The sequence below is a fragment of the Microcaecilia unicolor genome, chromosome 6, assembly GCF_901765095.1.
Source record: "Microcaecilia unicolor chromosome 6, aMicUni1.1, whole genome shotgun sequence".
NCBI classification, from domain to species: Eukaryota; Metazoa; Chordata; class Amphibia; order Gymnophiona; family Siphonopidae; genus Microcaecilia; species Microcaecilia unicolor.
The window spans coordinates 164,901,811-164,925,314 of record NC_044036.1 but is presented as its reverse complement, the minus strand read 5'-3'; the positions used below and the strand labels follow the sequence as shown (position 1 = coordinate 164,925,314).

The following is a 23,504-nucleotide window of genomic DNA, read 5'->3' as shown; positions in this document are numbered from 1 at the left end:
TTTTCTTTTGGTGATTTGTTTATAAATATGCTCAAAGTGCTGTATTCCAATCTTACAACAAGATTGTATATTAATTCTGCCTTATCTTGATCTTTGTATCGTGGTACTCACCAGGGTTGTCCCCTCTCCCCTTTACTCTTTATTTTGGCCCTTGAACTTTTGCTTATATGTCCGAGAGAACACCCTGAATTAAAGTAGGGGGAATATTGGTTAAGTTTTCCTCTTATGCAGATGACGCTCTTCTTTATATTACTAACCCTAAAAAATCAGTCCCAAGTTTACGTCATATACTTGAAAATTTTGGTGTCTTATCTGGATAAGCTGTTAATTGGAGCAAAACAGATTTAATACCAATTAATTTAGCCTGTAAACCAATCACTTATTCCCTCTGTTCCCATTGGTGTACTGATATGATTAAATATTTAAGTACTCAGTTTTGTTCTGTGTGGGAGTAAACATCACATCTGAATATTCTTAAGTTATATCAACAGATTCAAAATGCATGAATGTGATGGCCCCCTTTACATCTTACTTGGTGGGGTTGATTAGATTCAATTATGTTGGTCCTTGTGCCACATAAATTAATAACCAATCAGACACACGATATCTACATGTGCAAAGATAGGTGTTTAACAGAGGAAAAAGCCTCAAACGAACTGCTAAGGCACTCCTTATATCAACAAATCAACTTTAGGGAGACCTGCAGACTCATCATTGGCAAAAAACCTCCTGGCTACTTTTTTCAGCTCTTCAAATCACTTTAAGCACTTTAATGTAATTATGATAAACTTAGCTTTCCAGCTGTCCAATCACTCGTTGCAGTTCTTTCAACTACCCACGGCCCGACTTTGGCCAAGGTTACGATTTCTGCTTCAGGGTTACCGTGGACTCAAGCTGGTCAGTTCTGAAAAATAGAGCGAACAATCAATCAACTTGTACCGACTTGCCGACATAACCACAACCTTTACGCTGATGACTCCCAAATCTACCTCTCCACACCAGTAATCTCGGCAGAAATCCAGTCCAAGGTATCTGCCTGCCTCTCTGACATTGCTACCTGGATGTTTCACCGCACCTGAAACTCAATATGTCCAAAACTGAACTCCTTATCTTCCCTCCTAAACCAACCTCTCCCCTTCCCCCATTCTCTATTTCTGTCGACAACACACTCATTCTTCCTGTCTCGTCTGCTCGCAACCTTGGGGTCATCTTCGACTCCTCCCTCTCCTTCTCTGCACATATTAAACAGATTGCTAAAACCTGTTGTTTCTTCCTTTATAACATCGCCAGAATTCGCCCTTTCCTTTCTGAACACGCTATCAGAGCCCTCATCCACACTCTCGTTACCTGTCGCTTAGACTACTGCAACTTGCTTCTCACAGGTCTTCCACTCAGCCATCTCTCTCCTCTTCAAACTGTTCAAAAACCTGCTGCACGACTAATATTTCGCCAAAGTCGTTATGCCCATATCACCCCTCTCCTGAAATCACTTCACTGGCTCCCTAACCGTTTCCGTATACAATTCAATCTCCTCTTGTTGACCTATAAGTGCATTCACTCTGCAGCCCCTCACTACCTCTCCACCCTCATCTCTCCCTACACTCCTTCCGTAAAACTCCGTTCACTGGGCAAATCTTTCCTAATTGCACCCTTCTCCTCCATCGCTAACTCCAGACTCCGCTCCTTCTATTTCGCCACACCTTATGCCTGGAATAGGCTTCCTGAGCCATTATGTCTAGCTCCATCCCTCGCAGCCTTCAAATCCGGGCTAAAGGCCTACCTGTTTGATGCTGCTTTCGACTCCTGACTTGTAACTTTTATATCCTTATCCAGCTTATAATCAAAAGTGATCGCCGGCCATCTTCCGACACAAATCGGGAGATGGCTGGCGATTTTTTAAAAGCGGCAAGATCGGTATAATCGAAAGCGGCATTTTTTACACCCTCGCCGCTTTCCCGTCGCTTCGCCAGCAAAAGTTCAAGGGGGCGTGTCGGTAGATTAGTGAAGGCGGGACATGGGCGGGCATGGGCATGGCTACCAGAATGGCCGGCTTTCGCCGATAATGGGAAAAAAAAAAAGCGGCGTTAAGCAGTATTTCGCCGGTTTTACTTGGTCCTTTTATTTTCACGACCAAGCCTCAAAATGGTGCCCCAACTGACCAGATGACCTCTGGAGGGAATGGGGAATGACCTCCCCATACTCCCCCAGTGGTCACCAATCCCCTTCCAAACTAAAAAAATAAAACTAAAAACCTTTTTTGCCAGCCTGTATGCCAGCCTCAAATGCCGTACCCACCTCCATGACAGCAGAATGTGTTGTATCCTCCGACAGCCTTTCCCTGGTTGCGATGTGGCTCTCGGGTGAGTATGACACCTTTTCTGTTAGGTGCCCTGCAGAGTCACATTAGCAATGCATTGTGGTGGGTGTAGGGTACTGGGCTCTACTCCCATGGTGCTTCCCCCCCCTCCCCACTCCAGCACACCACTGGGCTCAGCTCCCAAAGTAAGGGAGCTATGCACGTGGGAGCTTTTCTGAAGTCCAGCGCAGTGACCCCTAGGGTGGTTGGTTGGTATCCTGGCATGTCAGGGGGGCCAGTGCACTAAAAATGCTGGGTCCTCCCACGGCCAAATGCCTTGAATTTGGCCGGGGTTTGAGATGGCCGACATAACCATTATCGCTGAAAAACAAACCCGGCCATCTCAACCTCGGCGAACTCTGCCATTTGGCCGGGCTAAACCGTATTATTGAAAAAAAAGATGGCCGGCCATCTTTTTCAATAATACGGTTCTGGCCAGCTGTAGCGCCGCCGTCAAAATAGATCGCCGGCGATATATTTGGCCAGCGACGTTCGTTTATGCCCCTTTATGTGTCCTGTCTGTCCTTCCCTTATCCTTTTTTGGTCCTGTCTGTTTGTCCTGATTTAGATTGTAAGCTCTTTTGAGCAGGGACTGACTTTCTTCTTCATGTTCAATTGTAAAGCGCTGCGTACGACTGGTAGCATTATAAAAGTGATTTATAGTAGTAGTAGTAGTACAGTGATACCTCGGTTTTCGTCGATAATCCGTCTGAAAACAATCGGCGAAATCCGAAACCGACGAAAACCAAGGCAATTATTTCTGAGCAGGAGAACGCGTGGGTCGCCCTTTGTTTTCGCAAAATTAGCAGCAAGGTCACATGGGCACACCGACAAAATCCGAGGCAACCAACGAAATCCGAGACAAATGTTTCGCGGAAAAAATCGATGAAAACCAAAACCGACGATAACCGAAGTCAACGAAAACCGAGGTATTACTGTATTTCCAAGTTTTAAAGGAGTTAAACTGAAAAGATATTTTGAATCCTCTTAAGTATCTATGCATTAAAATCTGGAATGGATTGCCAATCTCTCTATAAGAAGTTCTTATTTTTTAATTTCATAAAAATTGAAGACTCATAAGTTTTCTGATAATGATATGGGTTCATTTTTTCTTGTTTATATTTTGTAATTCCTCCTGTTTGTGGCTGCTTCTTATAATGTAATCCGCAATGAATCCTATTAGGAGATACTGTGAAATGTAAAACATTCATAGCATAGCAAATAAAATAATCCCTGGTATCTTCTATTTATGTTGCAAAATTATTAGGGGGTCATTTTTACCAATTGCTTGTCAATATTCTGTGATTAATGTCCTGTTATAGCTGCAGAAATATATGCTGACTCATATTTGGATTCTTATTTTTAAACCCCAGCAAGAGCTTCAGTTGAGGCTTTGAGCCAACTCTCTTGGCTCTAATCCTCGACTTCTCTTCACCACATTGAACTCTCTCCTCAAGGTGCCCCCTCCCCCAACTCCCCCTTCATTATCTCCTCAGACCCTTGCTGAATTCTTTCACAACAAGGTTTAAAAGATAAACCTTGCTTTCTCTACCTCACCACCTCTCCCTCCACTAGTCCGTTCCCCTCTCTCTCCTTCCCCTCATTCCCTTTCCTCCTTTCCTGAAGTTACTATTGAGGAAACTACACTTCTCCTTTCTTCCTCAAAATGTACCACCTGTTCCTCTGATCCCATTCCCACCCACCTTCTTAATGCCATCTCTCCTGCTCTTATTCCTTTTATCTGTCACATTCTCAACCTCTCACTTTCCACTGCGACTGTCCCTGCTGCCTTTAAACATGCTGTGGTCACACCTCTCCTTAAGAAGCCTTCACTCGACCCTACTTGTCCCTCTAATTACCGACCCATCTCCCTCCTTCCTTTTCTCTCCAAATTACTTGAGCATGCTGTTCACCGCCGCTGCCTTGAGTTTCTCTCCTCACATGCTGTTCTTGACCCACTCCACTCAACCGAAACTGCGCTTACTAAAGTCTCCAATGACCTATTACTGGCTAAATCCAGAGGTCAATATTCTATCCTCATTCTTCTTGATCTTTCCACTGCTTTTGACACTGTCGATCACAGCATACTCCTCGATATCCTGTCCTCACTTGGATTCCAGGGCTCTGTCCTTTCCTGGTTCTCTTCCTACCTCTCCCTCCGCACCTTTAGTGTTCACTCTGGTGGATCCTCTTCTACTTCTATCCCTCTGCCTGTCGGCGTACCTCAGGGTTCTGTTCTTGGTCACCTCCTCTTTTCTATCTACACTTCTTCCCTTGGTTCATTAATCTCATCCCAAGGCTTTTCCTACCATCTCTATGTTGATGACTCCCAAATCTACCTTTCTACCCCTGATATCTCACCTTGCATCCAAACCAAAGTTTCAACGTGCTTGTCTGACATTGCTGTCTGGATGTCTCAACGCCACCTGAAATTAAATATGACCAAAACCGAGCTTCTCATTTCCCCCCCCCCCAAACCCACCTCCCCGCTCCCCCCGTTTTCTATTTCTGTTGATGGCTCTCTCATTCTCCCTGTCTCCTCAGCTCGAAACCTTGGGGTCATCTTTGACTCTTCTCTCTCCTTCTCTGCTCATATCCAGCAGATTGCCAAGACCTGTCGTTTCTTTCTTTACAACATCCGTAAAATCCGCCCCTTTCTTTCCGAGCACTCTACCAAAACCCTCATCCACACCCTTGTCACCTCTCGTTTAGACTACTGCAATCTGCTTCTTGCTGGCCTCCCACTTAGTCACCTCTCCCCTCTCCAGTCGGTTCAAAACTCTGCTGCCCGTCTCGTCTTCTGCCAGGGTCGCTTTACTCATACTACCCCTCTCCTCAAGACCCTTCACTGGCTCCCTATCCGTTTTCGCATCCTGTTCAAACTTCTTCTACTAACCTATAAATGTACTCACTCTGCTGCTCCCCAGTATCTCTCCACACTCATCCTTCCCTACACCCCTTCCCGTGCACTCCGCTCCATGGATAAATCCTTCTTATCTGTTCCCTTCTCCACTACTGCCAACTCCAGACTTTGCGCCTTCTGTCTCGCTGCACCCTACGCCTGGAATAAACTTACTGAGCCCCTACGTCTTGCCCCATCCTTGGCCACCTTTAAATCTAGACTGAAAGCCCACCTCTTTAACATTGCTTTTGACTCGTAACCACTTGTAACCACTCGCCTCCACCTACCCTCCTCTCTTCCTTCCCGTTCACATTAATTGATTTGATTTGCTTACTTTATTTATTTATTTATTTTTTGTCTAATAGATTGTAAGCTCTTTGAGCAGGGACTGTCTTTCTTCTATGTTTGTGCAGCGCTGCGTACGCCTTGTAGTGCTATAGAAATGCTAAATAGTAGTAGTAGTAGTAGTACAAGCCCTAATTTGCACTATATTTGTGTATTTATTTATTTATGACATTTATATCCCACATTATCACAAACAAGTTTGAGTTCAATGTGGCTTACAATAAACAGTATTGGATACATAACAAAGAATAATGCATAAGAAAGTAATTTGTTGTAAGAATCCAATTTTACAATACAGTATCATAAACATACTGGGATAGCTATGGATGTTTAACATTTAGAAAATCTATCATGAATGAGAAATTGTACATGAAGCAAAGAGAAAGTTAATGGCAAATAGAGTAATAACCAATTCAGGTAATAATTTTTTGAGACATGGTTGTTCTTTGTGAGGGTTTGTTTGAATAGGAACGATTTGAGGATTTTGCGGAATCTAGTATATTCCTGTTTATTTCTTATTTTGAGTGGTAAGGAGTTCCACCATTTGGTTCCTAGGTAAGTGAAGTCTGCAAAGTAGACAGTTTTGTAGATCATTTTTTGCAATTTGGGAGGTGTAATCTGAGATAGTTTCTTGCCTCATATTCAGTGTTTCTTTGAGGTAAGTTTATTAATGATACCATATAGTCTGGAACTGTGCCATTTAAGATTTGAAAGATAAAGGTACATAATTTGAAGGTAATTCTTGCTTTGATGGGAAGCCAGTTTAATTTATAAACTGGCATGTAAATGTTTATCTTGCATAAATGTCTAAGTCCCCTTTCTATAAATCCGGGATATGCATGTATCAAACCCAAGTGCATGCAAATAGCAATGGGGTGTGGTCAGGCATGTTTGGAGCAGGGCAAGTGCATTGCAAATTCATAGACATTTATTCCACATTTTAGAAGGGGACTAAATGTCTGTGTTCTAAAAAGACTAAATTTGGGAGTTACGCCTACTACCAAGAACGTTTGGATTTGGTAAATAGCTGCTATATGAACCATATGGATTTACTGCAGTTTTATGTATCCATATCCTAGCTTTATAAAACTTGAATTAGGACATCTACACAATATGGATGTCTCAATTCCGATTTTTAGATATGAAAAACAAGAATAGAGCGTCTAAAATAACCATCATAGACATATAGAAACAGACAGACAGACAAGAGGGGTACATATAAGTACATAAGTAATGCCATACTGGGAAAAGACCAAAGGTCCATCGAGCCCAGCATCCTGTCCCCGAAAGCGGCCAATCCAGGTCAAGGGCATCTGGCAAGCTACCCAAACGTAGAACAAAGTTGTTGGGATAAAAGATGTATATCTAAATTGAAGGTAAATTATATGTATAGCTGAGTAAGGTATGTGGAAATGGTTTTAGTTACAAGATGTGTGGCAAACTAGTCCAGGTGCTAAGTGCATAGATAGTCACCACATGTATTAAAGGCTTGGGAGAAAAGTCAGTCTTTCACCTGCTTCCTGAAATAGAGATGTAGACCCCCTGGGAGTGAGTTTCGGAGTGTGGGGGCTACTTCTGAGAAGGCTCACTGATGAGTATCGAATCTTGCAATTTCTTTTGACTTAAGTACAGAATATGATGCTGCTTGAGAGGACCTTAGAGGCCTTAAAGGTATGTAGAAGGTGTTCTTTAGCTATTCTGGCCCATTTTGTCTGAGGGCGTTGAATATCAATGTAGAGTTTTCAATTTAGCTCTCTAGGGTGCCAGTAGCCAGTGCGGTTTTTGCAGGAAGGGAGCGATATACTCTTGATGCTTGCAGTCCTCTATCAATTGTACTGCCACATCCAGAATTAGTCAAAGCTGATGCCAACTCTTTTTGGTTTGACCAACAAACAGGGTGTTACAGTAGTCCAGCAGTGATGTTATCACGGCATGGACCGCTGTGATGAGCCTTGTCTTTTCAATATATTGAAAGAGATTCCAAAGTTGCTACAGGTGATAGAAGCAGTTTTTAAAGGTGGTTTGAATTTGAAGATCCCTGACCTGAGATGTTGGAGGGGAGGGGGAGGTTCATACTTCCCAAATGGTATTTTGAATTCAGGTATCTATCCACTTGTGTTAATATCCCATAGAATCTTTGTTTTACTTGGGTTCTAGCAGTTTGTTGTTTTTTTTGCCCATTCCTGAGTTGCTGTTAGAGAGGTAGTCAATTCACTCAAAGCCATACAAATACAAATTTACCTCGTGGTTCAATGCAGATTCCAGTTTCAAGAGACCAGAACATATACTGGGAATTGCAGAATTTGTGTGCATTCTTACAGAATAAGGTAGAATTACACCTAATTTAGGCATGAGAATTTAAATCAAGTTTCAGTTGGTGTAAATCCTCACACCCAATGGGCATGGATCCTGGTGCTGAGTGCTATTCTATAAATGGTGCAGTTAGTGCTAATTTTTATCATCTATAGAATTCAGTCCATAATGGGGGGTATGCACTTTTTTTCCCCTTTATAATTTTTAGCTAATTTCAGCCCATATGCATTTCCTTTATGGGAAGGGTTAGTCTTGTGTTAGGCAAGGGAGGTAAAGGGACTTGATATACTACCTTTCTGTAATTTTTTTTCAAATACATTCAAAACGGTTTACATAGTATATATAGGTCCTTATTTGTCCCTGGGACAATAGAGGGTTAAGTGACTTGTCCAGAGTCACAAGGAGCTACAGTTGGAATCAAGGCCAGTTCCCCAGGATCAAAGTCCGCTGCACTAACCACTACTAGGCTACTCCTCCACTCCCGAATTCCAGAATGTGGGTCTGCTCCTCAGAACACTCACTTTAAGGACAAGACAAAGATTTGGTATTAAAAAGTGACTGCTTTCTTATACAGAAATGATTCAGATTTAGCATTTACCTGTATTTATTTATTTGGTCAGTTTTTTTATTTCCCCTCAAATAATATTCATGGTGGTTATTAAAATAAAATATGAATACCTGGAAAGTTATTAAAATATAAAAGTGTAATGACATTTTTAGAAACCAAATACACAAGGACTGTGCTTTCTTTTCAGTATCCACAAAAGATGCAATTGAATCTTTCTGCGCGGCAGGACAACAGTGGGCAATAGACAATGCAGATTGTACAAACATACCTGTCAATGAAGCAGACTGTGGAGTTTGCAGGTACGTAAACTAGAAACAATTCTTTATTTGATTTAATTTAATTTGATTTATTCATTTGATATAATACATTTACACAGAAAGCATCAAGCGTCACAATAAAACAATGATAAAAAATTATAACAACAATACTTCATAAAAGAAAAGAAACTCATCAGATTTAAACACAAAGGGATCCTTTTACCAAGCTGCAGGAAAATGGGCCCTGCCGTTTTCCACCCGCGCACCAGAGCCCTTTTTAGCACAGTGGTAAAAAGCCCCCAGACAAACATGGCCTTGTGGTAAGAGAAGTCTAACCGTATGGCCATGAGTGGGGAGCCGTTACCGCCACCCATTGAGGTAGCAATAAGGCTCCCACGGTAACCCAGCGGTAATGGGCAGCATGTGACGATGCCTGATTACTGCTGGGTTACTGCCGTGCAAGCCAATTCTGTGGGTTTTCTTTTGATACTTGCTGGGGAACATTTTCTTGCTTAAGCAAAAATATCTTGAAGTTACAGACTCAGACACAGGCCCTATTGGATCAAAGAGCATCACAGGCCTAGTATTACATGCAAGTCTGATTCCACGGGTTTGGCTCACAGGTGAGCCCTCTAGTTATTCCTCCTAAGTTGATAGTTGCCACAGCTTCAGTCCTACAGCATTCAGCTACCATGGATGAAAGAAGCCAGATCCAGTCTATGATTGTGCTTTAGCACTTGGAATTTGATGTGAGGGATGTCTTTAGAGTCTCCCGATTGTTTAGCAATCATGAAAGATGCAAGATTCCTCAGCTGGGCCACACACAGCCTAGATTGAGTGGCTTAGCATTGATGGACAGCAGTTGGGTCAATAAGGTGAATTAATTGCTTAGCAACTTCGGTAATTCACAAAGCAGTGGGCGCCTTTCAAGCTGTAGTGCAGGACATGATGATCCGAGTGTTCTCTGACAATGCTACACTGGTAGCTTATGTCAATCATCAGAGAGGAACTCAAGATCAGGCAGTGGCAAGTAAAATCTTCATGTTTCTTCAGTGGACAGTAGGGACACCTACAGGCATTGTCAGTGACAGACATAGTAGGGGTTGAGAAGGTTAAGATGGATTTTCTGAGCAGACATACTCTGGATCCAGGGGAGTAGGATCTCTCAAAGAGAGCTTTCCCCATGACTAATGATTGACTAGTGTCTCCCAATAATGAATTTGATGGTCCAGCCGAAATGCCAAAGTTTCTCTATTCTTCATTTGGAGAAAGGAACAGGGGATAAGGGGGATTAGATGCCCTGCTGCCAATGTGGTGTCAAGCAAGCATGTTGTGTATGTTTCCCCCTTGGCCCCTCTTGGGTTGGTGGGCAAACCTAATTTGATGGCAAGTACGAAAGAGTCTGAAGCTTCCAAAGGAGCTTTGACAAGGGCTGATGATCACAGTTGACCCATCTCACTTTTGTGTTATGGCCTGGCCCTTGAAATAGTGCATCTCATGCAAAAAGGTCCAGCGATTATGACTCTCCTGTAGGCAAGGAAAAGGTTTACCTCATTTACCTACTGTATGCTAGAACCTGGAAAGTCTTTGAAGCGTGATGTTCTGAAAGAGGGACTTCTTTTTTTGTGAGCATCAATGGCTCAGATCTTGTCACCTCCATGAAGGTTCAGATGGCAGAGCTTGCTTGTTACCACAGTCACCTGGAAGGGATGTTGGTAAGTTTGCATCATGATTTAGTTTGTTTTATTAGAGGTGACTTTAGGACACAAATTAGCTGGTTAGTGGACTAAATATTGCCTCTAACTAACCAGTTCCAACTGTGTCCAAGCTCCGCCCCCGAACCATCCCAGCACTAACTGAACAGTGCCTGGGCAGTCTCAAGCAATATTCAGCAGCACTAATTTAAGAGCTACTAAATATTTCTGGATGGCCAGCTCAGTGGGGTTCATCCCATTTCTTAAGGGGAAGGAACGTCTACGTCCTAACAGATTGACTTTGGGATTTACAACTATTACCCAGGACATCTCAGTCTCATAAAAGTGATCCTATTGGAGGGATTAGGGGAGTTAGCCCCCTTAATCCCAAGTGCTTGATGTCCCCCTAGAAAGCTAAACCAAACTGACAAGGGATAGTGGGCTCCCGCCAAAAAATTGAGGATGAAGTACTTGCTAAGGTGAGTCAGGATTTTAACCCAGGCTTCTCTGGTTCTTCACCTGCTGCTATTTTTTAAAAAATCTGTAAAGCGTGCACTAATAGGCAAAACACTGCAAAATGCTTTAATGTGTTAACAGACAAAACACTGCAAAATGCTTTAATGTGTTTCTGCGGTAGCCTGTTAGTGAAAGGGCCCTAATGTATAGGTTAACATGTATTAACCTATACATTAATGCACATACAGTTGATTTGTCCATGTAAAAAAAATTTCTAGGCTCCTAAAAATTGTTATTAAAACAAATGTATGAAACTAACAAAAAAAAGTCCAAAAATCAGGGAAAAGTTTAAAATTACCTGCAAACAAAATTTTTTTCCGTCTATATCCCTAGTCCAGATGGTTCTCTGATATCTGTTACATGACACCTAATTGCCCATTATCTTGTCCTCTTCAGCCAGTTACTATCAAAACAATTGAGATCCATAATCTTCTGTGATGTACCTATCTTTCAAAAACGGCCATTTCTAGGAGCTGAAATGATTGATGAAATTAAAATGTCTTACATTTGGTACTGTAGTAAGAACCTCATTTCAATTTTTTTTTATTGCAGAATTGTTCAGAAACAATGCTGTATCTCGTATGTTAAAGAAAACACCTGTTTTGCTGGTATGTTTGCAGCCAAGGAAGGTGAATTTTGTGTGACTGATGAAATTGATGATGCCTGTGGAAGATCTTATTATAAGGCAAGACCCTTAAGTACTTTTGCAAATACATTTTCTGTTCCACGTAGTTATGTGTAAAATAGAGAATTATATATTCATACATATATAACATAATCGCAGAAAAGAGTATAGCTTATCCAATTTCTTTTTTTGTTGTGCATTTTTGTATGTTCTAATTTCTAACTACGAAAACAAGAAAACCAAGTTTATTCCTAGCCTGCCCATCAATAAGTATATCTGACTGGTTATATTCTAAAAATGGAGTAATAGCAGGGAAGAGAAGGTAGAACTACAATGTATGATAGGACAATGTGTGTTGGGGTGGGGAGGAAGTATCATGGGTATGTGCTTCGTGATCATGTCTCAGGAAGCATATCCGCGTTGTACTTGAAAAGAACAAGCTATGATGAGTTCTTGCATTGTTACTTTTGATACGACCCATGTCTCTTCCTCTCTCACACACATACACCACTTTGGTAATGCCACTGGGTGGTACTGATGTGAAGGGTTCTTAAAGTTAGGTGCTAATAACACACACATTGAACCTGCTTTGAGTGGGAAAGTGCGGGATACAAATGTAATAATAAGTAAATAAATTGGTAAGTCTATTAGGGAACAAGAATGCACATAAATGCTTGTTTTTTGAATATTATGTATGTAGCCCTGATCACACCATTCACACAGTCTGGGCACCACCTGGCTCGCTACGGGTCAGGGCATCCGAGACCAGGGTCACAAAATACCAATCTTATCTTCTGCTCACTCCACTCCCACACAGGACTTGATCTCTTTTCTCACTTGAACTTGGGCGAAGGCCAGGGCCGGACTTATTCCAATAGGTCATAGGATGTTCAGATGGGCTTTACCTGAGTACTGTTGATCAGTCCGGGAGCGAACACGTCACTCTCGCTTCCAAGAATACTCTGCACACCAAGGATTGTATTTTATGCCACAACAACTTTATTGAACTCTGCAGCAGGCAGTGTAGATCTTCTTTTGAACAGTCAATTTAGCAGATGCAAACTTATAAATCCAGAGCCAAACTTAGACATATGGTGTATCTTCTTAAATGCAATTTATAATCCTACAGTATGTACATATTTACAGCTCCTCTTGTCCATAACTATTCCTTTGGGCTACATAATCCAAGGCTGTGCTTGTAGTTTTGCTTGTCACAAGCAAATTCCTACAGGATCCGACCTCCCTGTCTGTCCTTACTTCCAGAGATGCTATTCCCAGAGCTGCACCCTCTGGCCTTGAACAGGCTCTTCCCTGTTCCTGCTCTTGGGCTGGGCTCCCCTTTACCCACCCAGAGCACTGCACTCATCCAGTTACTACCTTTAGCTGACAATAACTCCCCCTCAGATCAGCCTTAGGTAATTTTGGCCTTTGAAGGACACCCCCCTCTCCTCACGAGTCCTGGTGGGGTAGAGGCAACCAAAGACCTCATGCAAACCCCAACTCTAGATTTTATTAACTCCTATCTCCTCCCCTACTGTCATTCAATAATCACAAACATTTCCCTCTGCAGCTTACCCAGGAACCCACCTCCTTGGGCTTGGCCCTTTACCATTCCCATTGTTTGTACTCTATCACTGGTTACCTATTAAATTTAGAATATATTTTAAGATACTAATGTTGGCGCATATGGCATATTATAAGTTGCAGCCAACATATTTGTGATCATTAATAATCCCCCATGTTCCGGGTAGGGCTAAAATAAGTCATGATTGGGCTAGAGGCAGAGCTTTTTCTTGTCTGGCACCTACTTTGTGGAATTAAATTCCTCTATATATTTGAGCAGAAATGGTGTTACATAAATTTAAGCTTTTACTTAAAAGATTTTATTTCTGTCAGGCTTTTAATATTGTTAGTGATACAGGAGTAAGGATTTTTTTAATTTACTGAGCGGCTACAAAATTAGGAAGCGGACTCTGTCATAAAACGTATAGGGACAGGCTTAGGAACCTCAACATGTATACACTGGAAGAGAAGCAAGAGAGAGGGAAAGAGGAACCCGAACTATAGCTACGTCATGCAAGGTTCCATGTTAGGAGTCACGCAGTAGCGTAGGAAAGGGGGGGGCGGTGGGGCAGTCTGCCCCGGGTGCATGCCACTGGGGGAGTGTCGGCTCCACTGGTTCCCTGCTCCCTCTGCCCCGGAACAGGTTACTTCCTGTTCCGGGGCAGAGAGAGCAGGGAACCAGCAGAGCCGACACAGCTCCCAGCAACATGTACTGGGGCAGTTCGGCTCTCCCGCCCATTCCTCGCTGCTTTCCCTCGTAAGTACGCGCTCCGGGGGGGGGGTGCGCTCTGGTGGGGGGAGGGTGTGCTCCGGAGGGGGGAGGGCGACCCACCCCGGGTGTCAGCTGCCCTCGCTACGGCACTAGAGTAACGGACCAAGAAAGGAATCTAGGTGTCGTCGTTGATGATACGTTGAAACCTTCTGCTCAGTGTGCTGCTGCGGCTAAGAAAGCAAATAGAATGTTAGGTATTATCAGGAAAGGAATGGGAAAAAATGAGGATATTATAATGCCTTTGTATTGCACCATGGTGCGACCGCACCTCGAATATTGTGTTCAATTCTGGTCGCCGTATCTCAAAAAAGATATAGTGCAATTAGAAAAGGTGCAGAGAAGGGTGACGAAAATGATAAAGGGGATGGAACGACTTCCCTATGAGGAAAGGCTAAAGCGGCTAGGGCTTTTCAGCTTGGAGAAAAGGCAGCTGAGGGGAGATATGATAGACATCTATAAAATAATGAGTGGAGTGGAACGGGTAGATGTGGAGCGTCTGTTTACGCTATCCATAAATACTAGGACTAGAGGGCATGCGATGAAGCTACAATGTAGTATATTTTAAATGAATTGGAGAAAATATTTCTTCACTCAACGTGTAATTAAACTCTGGAATTCGTTGCCAGAGAATGTGGTAAAGGTGGTTAGCTTAGTGGAGTTTAAAAAAGGTTTGGCCGGCTTCCTAAAGAAAAAGTCCATAGACCATTATTAAATGGACTTGGGGAGAATCCACTATTTCTGGGATTAGCAGTATAGAATGTTTTGTACTTTTGGGGGATTTTGCCAGGTATTTGTGACCTGGATGCTGGGCTTGATGGACCTTTGGTCTTTCCCAGTATGGCAATAATTATGTACTTATGTAGAGGGAGATATGATATATATATATATATATATATATATATATATATATACTGCATTTCAATTAAAATTGTATTTGTGATTAATTGCATGATTAAAGGTATGTCATTCCCCCCTCTCCCCACTGCAGCTCCTTGTGATTCTGGGCAAGTCACTAATCACTTAACAACCCTCCATTGCCCAGAGTCACAAGGAGCTGTAGTAGGAACAAAACTAAATAAATAACATACTTTTAATTATGCAATTAATCACGATTACAAATTTTAAGCAAAATGCAGCTCTAAATACGTTAAAGAATAAAAAGTAATGAAAAGGTAAGAAATATAAAATACAAATTGACAAATTACAAATTTAAAAAACAGCATGCAGAATAGCTATAAACAGCCTTACAGTTTTCAAAGCCTATTTCAGAAATGCAGCCCAACCAAACTCATCGTCCAAACACATCTGCACTCAGGATTGCATACAAAGAGGTACAGACATTTTATGAAATGGAGAAGCCTCTTACATGTGTATAACAGGGTTTACCTGAAAAAATGTTGATAAAGGGGTCTCCCAGTTCAAAATGTTAATTCTGCAGCTTCTGATTTAACTATTTCTTCTAGACAAGAATTATTGTTAGACACCATGCTATCTTTAGCATTACAGATGATATTTAGTAATTGGAAGGATTGTAAGTTGAACAATTTCCAATTGTAGTGGAATGCAGTCTGCATAGTATGTAAATTTGAAGCCATTGTGGTACTGAAGTGTAACAGAGTACAAAGAATTCTTATGATGTGGCAGTCAATTAGGAGTACTTACAGATTCTCTGAGGTTTCTCTATTTTCATGTATGGATATTTGATAGCACTAAATGTCTGGGTATTTTCCTTCCCCAGTTTCTTTTTAGATTCCATGTTTGCTCTTTCATTATAGAGTTGTTTATATTCAAAATTCAATTTTTGAGTCAGTATTTAAATTCTGCAGGGGACATTTTTTTTTAAGATCAGCCGTGACACTTACAGGCTTATTTTCAAAAGTGATTGCCGGCCATCTTCCAACACAAATCGGGAGATGGCCGGCGATCTCCTGAACCCGGCGAAATCGGTATAATCGAAAGCCGATTTTGGCCGGGTTCAACTGTTTTCCGTCACGGAGCCAGTGAAACATCAAGGGGGCGTGTTGGCAAGGTAGTAAAGGTGGGATGGAGGTGGGATGGGGACGTGCTCACAAGATGGCCGGCTTCGCCTGATAATGGAAAAAAAAAGCCAGGCTTGACAAGTATTTCGCTGGCTGTACTTGGTCCCTTTTTTTTCACGACCAAGCTTCAAAAAGGAGCCCCAACTCACCAAATGACCACCGGAGGGAATCGGGGATGACCTCCCTTACTCCCCCAGTGGTCACCAACCCCCTCCCACCCAAAAAAAAATGTTTTTGCTAGCCTATATGCCAGCCTGAAATGTCATACCCAGCTCCCTGACAGCAGTATGCAAGTCCCTGGAGCAGTTTTTAGTGGGTGCAGTGCACTTCAGACAGGTGGACCCAGGCCCCCCCCCCCCCCACGTACCTGTTACACTTGTGGTGGTAAATGGGAGCCCTCCAAAACCCACCCAAAACCCACTGTACCCATATGTAGGAGCCCCCTTCACCCCTTAGGGCTATGGTAATGGTGTAGAGTTGTGAGGAGTGGGTTTTGGGGGGGGGGATTTGGGGGGATAAATAACCAAGGGAAGGGAGCTATGCACCTGGGAGCTATTTTTTTTTTTTTTAAACAATTTTTAGAAGTGCCCCCTAGCGTGCCCGGTGGGTGTCCTGGTATGTGAGGGGGGCCAGTGCACTATAAATGCTGGCTCCTCCCATGACCAAATGCCTTGGATTTCGCCAGGTTTGAGATCGCCAGCATTTTTTTCCATTATGGCCGAAAAACGAAGCCGGCCATCTCAAACCCGTCGAAGTCTGACATTTGGCCGGGCCCAACTGTATTAACGAAGAAAAAGATAGCCAGCCATCTTCCTCGAAAATACGGTTGGCTCTGCCTGCTTGCGGCGCCGGCGCCGGGGATAGCTGTCCAGCTATTTGGCCGGCGCCTTTCGATTATGCCCCTCTTACACTCTTCATGGATATTCAGCGCCGCTATCCACAACTGAATATTCGTGCAGAGAGGGGAGTGCCACCACTAACCATATAGGGGGAGATTCTATATATGGCGCCTTAAAAATCGATGCTGAAATCAGTGTCAACTAAGCGTATTCTATAATCAGCACCTGGATTTAGGCACCGATTATATACTTCATTTAGTTGATATTTCACTACCTAAATCTATGTGCATCCATTTATACCCATGAAAACATCCCTATCCGCAGAGCAAGTTCCATTTACTCTGTCTCCTTCCACTTAACCAGTTTTTAACCCAATCAGTCACTTTAGGTCTAATATCAAGAGCACTCAGTTTATTTATCAGTCGCCTGTGCAGGACCATGTCAAAGGCTTTGTTAAAATCCAAGTACACCACATCTAGTGCCCCCTCCCATGTCCAACTGTTTGGTCGCCCAGTCAAAGAAATCAGATTCATCTGACACGACCTGCCTCTAGTGAAGCCATGCTGCCTCAGGTACTGTAGTCTATGGGCATTCTGAAATTTATGTGCCTAGTTATAGAATATGGCCCAGTGCGCCTAAATCTACATGCTGAGATTTACGCCATGTTATCAGTGGTGTACTGCAGGGATCGGTCCTAGGGCCGGCTCTTTTTAACATCTTTGTGAGTGATATTGCTGAAGGACTGTCCAGTAAGGTTTGTCTCTTTGCGGATGATACCAAACTCTGTAATAGGGTTTACACCCCAGAGGGTGTGGATGATATGAAGAAGGATCTAGCAACTAAGATGTTAAGAAATGCAGGGTCATGCACTTGGGGTACAGAATCAAAGGGGGGGTAAAGTGTTTCTGTGTATGAAAGAAGAGCGGGACTTGGGAGTGATTGTGTCTGATGACCTTAAGATGGCCAAACAGGTAAAAAAAGGCATTGGCCAAAGCCAGAACAATGCTTGGGAGCATAAGGAGAGGGATGACCAGCTGGAAAAAATTCATGATAGTGCCCTTGTATAAGTCTCTGGTGAGGCCCCATTTAGACTACTGTGTGCAATTACTTTACATCTTATATCCCGCTAACACCTTTTCAGTTCTAAGTGGTTTACAAGCTTTTTGTAGTGATATAGAGATCAGAACATTCCTCTGATAATTACAATGGCTGCTTTGGAGATATGCAGAATTCTAACTACAATACATATTTCTTAAATAAGGAAGTTTTTATCTTTTTTTGGAACGTGAAATAAGATTGTGTTGGGGACTACATTCCAGCACTGTCTTTCCAGAGTCTGGCAGCTTGAATGGCAAGGGATTTGTCGAAGAGCGCGAGTCTCTTCTTGCCCTTAGATGAAGAGAAAGTGAAGAATTTAGCGGTTTCTTGTCTCCTTGTTCTGGTTGAGGTTGCAAAGCAGAAATGAGCTAGTAGGTAGCTGGAGATCAGTCCTTGCAGTGTTTTAAAGAGGAAGCGGACCAGTTTGAAAAACACTCTCGCCTCAATGGGAGCCAGTGCAGTTTGATGTAGGAAGGGGAGGCACTGTCAAATTTTGATAGCCTGAAGATTAGTCTGATTGCTGGGTTTTGAATGGTTTGGACTCTTTTGAGTAAGGTTTTTGTACAGCCTAGGTCTATTAGATTGCAATAGTTAAGAGATGATAGTACCAACCTTTCATATTGGTTGATTTTGTACTACTTCCGAATGGTACGGAGCTTTCTCATTAGGTGGAAACATTTTTTGGTCAGGGCGTTGACTTGTGCTTCCATGGAAAGAGCACAGTCAATATGAACAGTTTAAGGGGAGAGATTGAAGTTCACTTGGTTGACAGTGATTGGCTTAGGGATTTGGTCTGGTTTTGTATTGAAGCATAGACATTTGTTTTTTTCGGTATTGAGTTTTTGCCTGTGAACATACATCCATTTTTCTAGTAGGTTGATGCATTCTTGGACCGTAGATACGTCTATTTTGAGAATTGATTGTATGGGGATTAATACTGAGATATCATCAGCACAAATGTAGTGGTGAGCTTAAGGATTGGAGGAAAATATTAAACAGTATTGGAGATGGGGGAGCCTTGGGCGACCCCTCATCTGCTGCTCCATTTTGGCAATAAGTCTGCATTTACTTTGACCCTGTATGATCTACTTTCCAAGAAGCCTCTGAACCATTTTAAAACATTACCTGTGATTCCCATTTCTTCTGGAGACAGCACCTACGGAAAGATTTAAACAGAATGGAGTCGGTCCAGAGGGCGGCTACCAGTGGTGTGCTGGAGATGGCTCGCACCGGCTCGCAAGAGCCGGTTGTTAAATTTTTAAGAATTTTGCGAGCCGGTTGTTAAAGTAGCTACTTTAACAACCGTCTCCCCAAATTTGGGCTCGGATACCCTCCTGGTATCGGCATCCTCCTCCCCCATGTCTGTGGCTTTTAGGCATCTTTTGCGCCCCCCCCCCCTTTCTGTGCTCAGGTTTCTCCCCCCCCCCCCCCCCCCCGCACCTCCTTGCCTCTTGCCGGCCGCGGGGCGCTTCATCTCTTAAAAGCAGTACTGGTACACATCGGCAGGAAATAGGAACAGACTGTTTCAGCCAATCCCGGGGCCCCTCCTAAGCCCTCGTGGGTGGGGCAAGCTGAAGGAAAGCCCCTGGGATTGGCCGAAGCAGTCTGTTCACTGTCAACGTATACCAACACTGCTTTAAAAAAACTAATCACACCGCGGCCTTTTCTGAGTGACTGGCTCTCCACTCATTGCCATCAGCAGCGGTCTCCGTGCCCCCCGGCCTCCCTTCAAACGGCCTGGCCTGTGCCCCAGCGCGGAGACAGACGCCAGATGGATGGTGTGGCAGGTCCCCTCCCGATCCGCTCCCAGAGTCAGAGAGAGCAGATCATCAGGAGAGAGGGAGTCGTGGCGCCAGCAGAGAGGATGGAGCCAAAGGAGCTGCAGAAAGCATGAGTCTGGGATGGGAGATGGATGGAGCGTGGAGGGAGCCGGAGTGGATCAGATCGGATATCATATGAGCTGCTGCAAGTACATTGTTGTGCTTAATTGTTGTAGCATTTTTATTTAACGTCATTTACTGTATATTTTCAATCATGCCAACCATCTTGTGCAGCATACGGATGTACTAGAGAAAGTATAATTTTTATAAGTAGACTAGTAATTTGTTATAAATCGTAATCTGTGTGTCATTTGGAGGGACTGGTTATAGGGACACCCTAGCAAGTGTTATATATATGCAGAGATTTTTTTCTCCTGGTAAAGGACCACTAAAACAGATGTCATGTTATGAGAATCAGGTGCTCAACATTCAGTTTCTATCTGTCTATTTATTTACTTATGGCATTTTATCCCACACAAATTACATTGGAACCTGGGAGCATTCAAAATCTTTTTTTTCCTTGTGAGAGTAATGCATTGCCCCCCCCCCCCCCAGGCTCTCTCCCCGGCTATAGCCAGCTCTGCAATTGGGGGGGCGCAGAGGGGGACGGGCGCAGAGGGGGACCGGGGAGAGAGCCTGTTGTTAAACATTTACCAGCACACCACTGGCGGCTACAAAATTAGTAAGCGGACTCTGTCGTAAAACGTATAGGGACAGGCTTAGGAACCTCAACATGTATACACTGGAAGAGAAGCAAGAGAGAGGGAGATATGATAGAGACATTTAAATACCTCAGTGGCATCAATATACAGGAGGTGAGCCTTTTTTAAATGATGGAAGACTCTGGAATGAGGGAGCATACAATGAAAATAAGAGGAAATAGTCTTAGGAGGAATCAAAGAAAATACTCTTTCACCAAAAGGGTGGTGGATGCGTAGAATGACCTCTCAGTAGAGGTTGTGGAGATGAGGACTGTGTCAGAATTTAAGAAAGCATAGGACAGGTATGTTGGATCCCTTAGAGGAAGAGTTAGTGATTACTGAGGATGGGCAGACTGGGTTTTTTTTATTTTGTTTATTTTTTTGGTACATTTGTATCCCATATTTTCCCACCTATTTGCAGGCTCAATGTGGCTTACATAGTACTGTAAAGGCATTCACCAATTCCGGTATGAACAAATACAGTAATGTTGTGGTAGAATAAGGTTCGTGTGTACAGACACATTAGGGAATCGTAGAGAGGAAGAGTTATTATATGTCCATTACGAACTTTGGTTTCGTTGTGTTGCAGGGTACAGGCATTTAAGTTGGGTCGGTAGGGTATGCCTTTTTGAACAGGTTAGTTTTTAATGATTTCAGGAAGTTTAGGTGATCATAAGTTGTTTTCACGGCTTTTGGTAATGCGTTCCATAGTTGTGTGCTTATGTAGGAAAAGCTGGATGCATAGGTTGATTTGTATTTGAGTCCTTTGCAGCTTGGGTAGTGGAGATTTAGGTAATTTCGTGTTGGCCCTATTCTGCCATCATGTTTCTATGAAATGCCATTTCCCTGCCCATAACCACACCTTTTATTGCCTGCGTGTGTTAGAAGTTCAACACACATCGTTACAGAATACACTTAGCGACTTGTGCGCCTAAATTCTAATCAGTGCCAATTATGCTCATTATTACTTGTTAAGTGCTGTCATCAGTGCTCATTAGTTTGTTAAGCTTATTAAGTTATGCGCATTGTCATAGAATCCTCGCTGATTTGGGCATGAATCTCTAGGCACACTATTTAGAATCCAGGGGATAGTGGTGATATTCAAACTGCTATCTAGATAAACTTATTTAGATAGGCTTCACTCTGCCCACACACCATCCTGGCAGTATCTGGAGAGGGCAGAGGAGGCCTGTAAGGTTATTCAACAGCACTATCAAGATAGCACTACAGAATATCCACGGAGAGCGGTGGCTAAGAGAAAGATCTGGTTAATGGTGTCAGTTAGCTGGAATTTCCTTTGAATAGCAACCCAGAATAAGGGGGGTAATGTGATACCAAATTGCTTGAAATACTTTTTCAGAGCACTCTGCACAGTACATTATCTATAGGCCCTCACTCCACTCTCAAAACATACTACCCATTACATTTACAGTTTCGTTGAACCACTTACGTTGGCTTAGACTAGTAAAACATTCTTTTAATCATTTGAAGAGACAATGAACCAATCTTTTTAGTCCGATGAATTAAAAATGCTGGTTTATCTTTTCATCTTCTCTACTCACTTAGGGGTCCTTTTACCAAGCTGCAATAAAAGGACCCCTGCAGTGATGTCAGTGTGCGGTTTGCTGCGGGCAAAGGCCCCCCTTTAAGGTAAAAGGCCTTTTTTTAAAAAAAGAAAATGGTTGTGTGGTAAGTTAACCACTTGCCGTGCGGCCATTTCAAAGGGGACTCTATACCGCCACCTATTTAGGAGGTGGTAAGGGCTCCTGCGCTAACCAGGCAGCACATGGCATTGCCCAATTAAGCACCAGAAATGTCATGTGGTGGGGGCAGGCACAACCATCGGGCTCCTGCGGTAGCCCGGCAGTAACATAGAAACATATAAACATGATGGCAGATAAAGGTCTAATGACCAAATGGCCCATGCAGTCTGCTTATCTTCCACAATCACTAACTCTACCAGATTGCTTCACGGCAAGCCCACGTTGGATTGCCACACTTTACTAAAAGGGCCCTTTAAACATTTGGGGACAGTTTGGACAACCAATCTATGTAGCCTGATAGGGAATTAGTGTAGCATTCATGTACACAGTTGTATCACTTCAGGGTCTGGGGAGTAACCTTTGGGCAAGTGCAAGTAAATCCAATATCATCTCATTTGTGTTTTCTGTTTACAGGAATGCTGTGACTGTTGTTCTCTGGGACTGAAACTAAGACTAGAGGGACAGATCTGTGAGCCAAATCCTAACCTCGGCTATCCCTGCAACAATGTGATGTTATCATGTTGTGAAGGAGAAGGTCACCTTATTCCTCCAGAAGTACTAAGGGAACCAGAGCCACAGACAACTCTGAAACCTGAGAAAGGTGCAGAAGATAACATGTACTTGTATGCGCATCTTAAAGTTTAACATTAAAGGGCATTAGGATTTGGAGTTTTAACGGATTTTAGCACGTGTTAACTGCAAAGCCAATGGTTTTCTTTTTGATGGTATGTTTAATGCAGGTTGTGTGCTAATGTCCCATGTAGGGATGGACATTTACACCTGTCCTGGAGCAGGTTGGGCTATGCAAGTAGATTAGGGCAGGGGTGTAGCCAGACTTCAGCGGGAGGGGGGTCCAGAGCCTGAGGTGAGGGGGCACATTTTATCCCCCCCCCCCCGGCGGCGCCACCACCACCACCACCAACAACAACAACTTTGACCCACCCCTGCCAATGATCCTCTCGACCCCCCTCCCGCAGCTGACCCTCTCAACCCACCTCCCGCCACCAACTCTCCCCCGCTGTCGCCTACCTTTGCTGGTAGGGGACCCCAGCCCCCGCCAGCTGAGGTCCTCTTCTTCCTGCACAAGGCTTTATTGTTTCTGATGTCAACGTGCAGGACGTCAGACTCACAGAAACAGAACGAAGCCTGATCTGCAAGGCTTCGTTCTGTTTCTGTGAGTCTGACTTCCTGCACGTACAACATGCAGGATGTCAGAAACAGAACGAAGCCTTGCGCGGGAAGAAGAGGACCTCGGCTGGCGGGGGTTGGGGTCCCCCGCCAGCAAAGGTAGCCCATGGTGACGGCAGTGGCGGGGGAGGGTTGGTGGCGGGAG

General features: G+C 43.4%; 1 protein-coding gene across 2 annotated transcripts in view; it reads left to right on the top strand.

The window, feature by feature from the left end:
- Positions 1 to 23,504, top strand: part of FBLN2 (fibulin 2) — a 206,428-nt gene that overhangs the window by 107,316 nt on the left and 75,608 nt on the right. For both annotated transcript variants that reach the window (XM_030206340.1, XM_030206338.1), the window contains exons 3-5: positions 8,672 to 8,783; positions 11,504 to 11,636; positions 22,586 to 22,772. In XM_030206340.1, the coding sequence (XP_030062200.1) occupies positions 8,672 to 8,783; positions 11,504 to 11,636; positions 22,586 to 22,772 (432 nt within the window). The remainder of the gene's footprint in view (positions 1 to 8,671; positions 8,784 to 11,503; positions 11,637 to 22,585; positions 22,773 to 23,504) is intronic.